We start from the raw sequence: 5,000 nt of genomic DNA on the forward strand, positions 1-5,000 counted from the left end.
TTCTTATTCCTATATGACGAGGTGCCGACGTCTGATACCAAGCAATCTACCACGCTGAGCAATAAAAAGGAGTTACTATAGCAAGTGACTTTGCCGGCATTTTCCTCTATAGTTTTGTTTAGCTTTCTGCTTCTTTTGCTGTAGAAAGAAAAAAAGAAAGAAGATAAAACATTTCAACATCATTTACGTACATTGGCTTCCTCCGTTGGGGATTCCGGTGGCTCCGTGATGGGCGGGTGGTGATGGTGGTGGTGGTGATGGTGGTGGTGGGAGGCGTGGGCTTGGGGGGCGTGCTGGTGGTGGGGCGGCGCGGCGGAGGACGTGGGCGGCGGCTCGGCGTTGCGGCAAAATTTCTGTTGAGGTAGAATATAAAAAGGGATTACACATGAGTTTTCGTCAGTTATATTTTAAAGGTGTTACTGTTAGTTAAGTAGATTAAGCGCCCCTCCCCATTTTACCCCCCGCTCAACCCTTTCTGCCCTTTTCCTTCTCTTCTCTTCCCTTTTCGCTTCTCTTTTCTACTCTTCTCTTCTCTTGTATCCTATCCTGACCTACCGTGGCTTAGGTCGATAGTTCTTAAACGCTTCCACCTCTCAATCAGTTATTTCTAAAGGCCAAAAGAGAGGTAAAACGTGTCACCATGAGTGTTTTCCTCGTTCATGCTGCAGAGGCTTTGTCAAATCAGCGCCAGGCTCATAAAACTACCTCCGGAAGTGCATACAGCTCCTACGAAAGCCTTGTTCAATTTAGGTGTTTCGTCGGTGAAGTGTTTAAGAGTATGACCCTTAGGCAGTCTCTCCTATACACGTCCCTGTCCCGCAGTGCACTATATTGTCCTGCCTCGTGCTGCCTCCTCCTGCATTCCCGCCCCCCTGCCTCCCCTTCCCCAAGAATGTGTCATGTGGCGGCGAGGCTCCCGGTGGCGTGGCTAACGTGGCTCGTCGTGCAAGGCCAGCACGTGAGCCACACACCTGACTAACGAGGCGTCGCCGCAGCCGCTCACCGCACTCACGAAGTCTTGATGGAGTGAAAGTAAATGAGGTGCGACGCTACCGAGAGCTTCCTGTGAGGCGGCTCGTGATGGGGACTCGAAATGCGTGCGTCGTGCGTGGTTCAGGGTGTTAAAAGCTGATTTGATGAAGGGATAACAGCTTTTTTTTTGCAGTAAAGGAAGCAATTCAAGGGTAAAATAAAGACCAGAATAAAAAAGCACTCTGGCTCTGCTTCCGGAATTAGTGTATGGTGAAATAAGTAGATAAATAGCCTTGATGAACGCGTGATATATTTGTTTTTTACAGGAAAGAAGAAAGCTCAAGTAATGTAAAGTTGGGGGGGATATGCTATAGCTGCGCGTGGCCTCCGTGCTCATCTCCGTCGCATTGGCCCTTTACTCCGGGACACAATGCTCTTCCCCCCTTTTTTTTTCAAGGAAGGTAGGAACGAGAGAAGGGCACAGGGAAAGGAAAGGGTGGGGGGAAATGATGAGGGAAAGTTGAAGGGGAGAAGTTGATGGGCATGGGGAGGGCAAAGAGAAAGGAAAAGGCAGGGAGAAACGATGAAGGAAAGCTGAAAGGGAAAAGTTGATGGGCATGAGAAGGGCACAGGGAAAGGAAAAGGTGGCGGGAAATAATGAAAGGAAGTTGATGGGGATAAGTTGATGGGCATGAGAATGGCAAAGGGAAAGGAAAAGGTGGGGAGAAATGATGAAAGGAAGTTGAAGGGGAAAAGTTGTTGGGTATGGGAAGGGAAAGGGAAAGGAAAAGGTGGGGGGCAATGATGAAGGAAAGCTGAAAGGGAAAAGCTGATGGGCATGAGAAGGGCAAAGGGAAAGGAAAAGGTGGGGAGAAACGAAGGAAAAAAATTGAAAGGGAAAAGTTGATGGGCATGAGAAGGACAAAAGGAAGGGAAATGATGAAGGAAAGTTGAAGGGGAAAATTTGATGGGCATGAGAAGGACAAAGGGAAATGAAAAAGTAAGGAAGGGGCAATGACGAAGACAAGCTGAAGGGGAAAATGGTTGATGGGCAGCGCACCTCAAACCCGCCGATGCATCCACCCCGCCCATCCTCCTCTTACCCGCTTGGATCTGTCCCTCCCTCACGCCACAGTCGCCCCTCTCACTGCAGCCTCCACCCACCCCGCCACCTTCCTGCTTTATGACATACGCATTGCTTGTTCGTAATGGCCCCAATCTAATGTGCTGCAGCGACGGTAAATACTTCAGATGCAGGAGGAGGAGGAGGAGGAGTAGGAGGAGGAAGAGGAGGAGAAAGAGGAGGAGGAGAATAAAGAGGACGATGGTTTATACTAGTACGCCTAAGATACGAGTTTTAAGAATAGGCCAAAAGAAACAAACACAAGAGCAAGTTTAGCTACAGTAGTTTGGTGAATATATGATTGCCAAATGAAAATTGTCGCCAGGATAACACAGAAAAGATTGAGCAAAAGGAGATGTCTGAGTCTGCATCAAGGGACGAATAAAAGGAATAAAAAACTGACACTTTAAACTCAAGACAAGGAGACCGAGGAAAAATAGGAAGAGGAGAAGAAGAAGAGCAGTAGGAGGGGAGGAGGTGGAGGAGGAAAAAAGATATAAAGTGACGTAATCCCAAACAACAACAACGAGAAACAACACAAACAAGGGAAGCGAGTATACCATAAAGGAAATGGAGAAAGAAAGAGAGGGGGCGGAGGAAGGTGTTTGTTGGTGTTACTGGGAACATTCCGCGCACCTGCCGCTGCCCACGACACACCTGAGGCCCCACGGAAACAGACGGGGCGGCGGTGGCGGGCGACGTGTGTAGGTGAACAAAAGTCCGGGCCCGGGAGTGGCGTGCGGCTGACCATTGTACATTATGTGGCGCAAGTGGCACACAACAGCTGTTTTTAGACCAGCCGCGACGCCACTCAGTCCCTCCTCCCGCCCCTTCCCTCCCCTCCTCCTCTCCTCTTTCTCCTTCTCGTCGTTTCTTTGCCCCTTGTAGGTTCGATGGACAGGCCAGTGGGTCGCGTCAGGGCAGGTGAAGGGGTGTGGTGTATGCCCTCGATAGATAGGGAGAGGAGTGGAGAGGAGGACAAGGATAGGCTTTGGTCTTTAGATGTCTTGTTATGATTGATTTTACCGCATAGAGGGATAACATCAGTGTAGATAAGGTGATATTACAATGGCTGCGGTGTTATATGTTCCTGGTATTGTGCCTCATTGGTAAAGAAAAAAGAATCAATCGAATGTCTAAACTAAATGCTTCGCTAAATGTCCCTTTGACTCCTACGTTGAAATGCGAATTATATCTTCATCGTGATTTATTCATTAGTATTGCTGGTTGTGGAAGAGGAGGGATAATGGGATATATATTATGAAATCCACATCATGATTCACTTATTGGCATCCCTGGTTATAAGAAGAGTAAAGAGAATGACATATATAATGAAATATGTATCATGAATCATTTGTTTTCTATTGCGGGTTGTGGAAAGGCCAAGATAACGACACATATAGATCATTAAACCTTTATCATAATTCATTTACCAATATCCCTGGCTGCGAGGAGGTAAAGGAAATTGCATATATATAATAAAATCTGTACTCTATCATACTTTATTTATTTATATAGCCACAATTTGAAAAGGAATATATATACACATCATGAAGTCTACACCATGATTCATTTACTATTATCCCTGGCTGCGAAGGGGTAAAGAAAATTACCTCTGTATCGTAAGGCGAGGAATGTATGTTACCGGGCCAGGAGGCGGTTGCGAAAGAGATCGTTCTATTTATTTCCCGAGAGGAGTATAGAGGGAAGGCGTACGCGGCCCCCTACCCCGCCCCCCTACACTATCCTCCCCATCCCCTACTTACCCTCCCCACCCCTACACTAACCTCCCCACCCCATACCTATCCTACCTTATCCCTTGCACTATACCTTCCCCTAGTGCCCCCCTCCCCTACTCTATCCTCCCCATCCCCTACCTACCCTACCCATCCCCCTCACTATCCTCGCCACCCTCTACTCTATCCTCTCCACCCCGTACTTATCCTACCCTACCCCTTGTACTATACCTGCCCCTAGTGCCCCCCTCCCCTACCTCCACCCCACACACCTGCATTGCATTATCACCGGGGAATGACAGGAGCAAAACAAACACTGGCGCAAAAATGGAAGCGGACATTATTTCACCTCACTCTTGAAAAACAAAAAGACATTAGGTGAAGGTATTGCTCTTTTACATACGAGGAAAGAAGACAAAAGACGAACAGAGGGTGTCTTATAATCCCTAAAGGTGAAGGAATTGCTTTTTCACTTGCGACGAACTAAGACAAAATAGAAGCACAGGGTGTCTTATAATTCCAAAATGTGAAGGAATTGCGTTTTCACTTGCTAGAAACGAAGACAAAAGATATACAATGGGTGTCTTATAATCCCAAGAATTAATGGAATTGGTCTTTCTCATACGACGAACTAAGATAAAAGAGATGCACAGAGTGTCTTATAATTCCAAAATGTGAAGGAATTGCGTTTTCACTTGCTAGAAACGAAGACAAAAGATATACAATGGGCGTCTTATAATCCCAAGAGGTAAAGGAATTGGTCTTTCTCATACGACGAACCAAGACAAATGATATGTACCGAATGTCTTATAGTCCCTAAAGGTGAAAGAATTGTTCTCTCCCATACGAGGACAGAAGACAAAAGACATACAGAGAGTCTTATAATTCCAAGAGGTAAAGGAATTGGTCTTTCTCATACGACGAACCGAATGTCTTATAATCCCAAAAGGTGAAGGGATTGCTTTTTCTCTAGCGACAAACCAGAACAAAAGACAGTCGGCGGGTGAGTCTTCTAATCCCAAGCTCTGTTCTCGTCCTTATAGTTGACTTGTGACGTTCAGGATTAATTTGATTCTTTCTCCCTCGCAGCTGTTGAGGGTCTTAGTTGGGTAGGGCAGTTTTATCTCCCTATTATGTGTTTGTGTTGTGCTCGGCGGGACAGAGTACGA

General features: G+C 46.6%; 1 protein-coding gene across 1 annotated transcript in view; it reads right to left on the bottom strand.

The window, feature by feature from the left end:
• The window catches only part of LOC126997503 (protein vestigial-like), a 56,588-nt gene that overhangs the window by 39,500 nt on the left and 12,088 nt on the right, over positions 1-5,000 (bottom strand). Inside the window, exon 2 of the mRNA XM_050858627.1 lies at positions 192-353. Within this exon, the coding sequence (XP_050714584.1) occupies positions 192-353 (162 nt within the window). The remainder of the gene's footprint in view (positions 1-191; positions 354-5,000) is intronic.

This window comes from Eriocheir sinensis, chromosome 12, assembly GCF_024679095.1.
Source record: "Eriocheir sinensis breed Jianghai 21 chromosome 12, ASM2467909v1, whole genome shotgun sequence".
NCBI classification, from domain to species: domain Eukaryota; kingdom Metazoa; phylum Arthropoda; class Malacostraca; order Decapoda; family Varunidae; genus Eriocheir; species Eriocheir sinensis.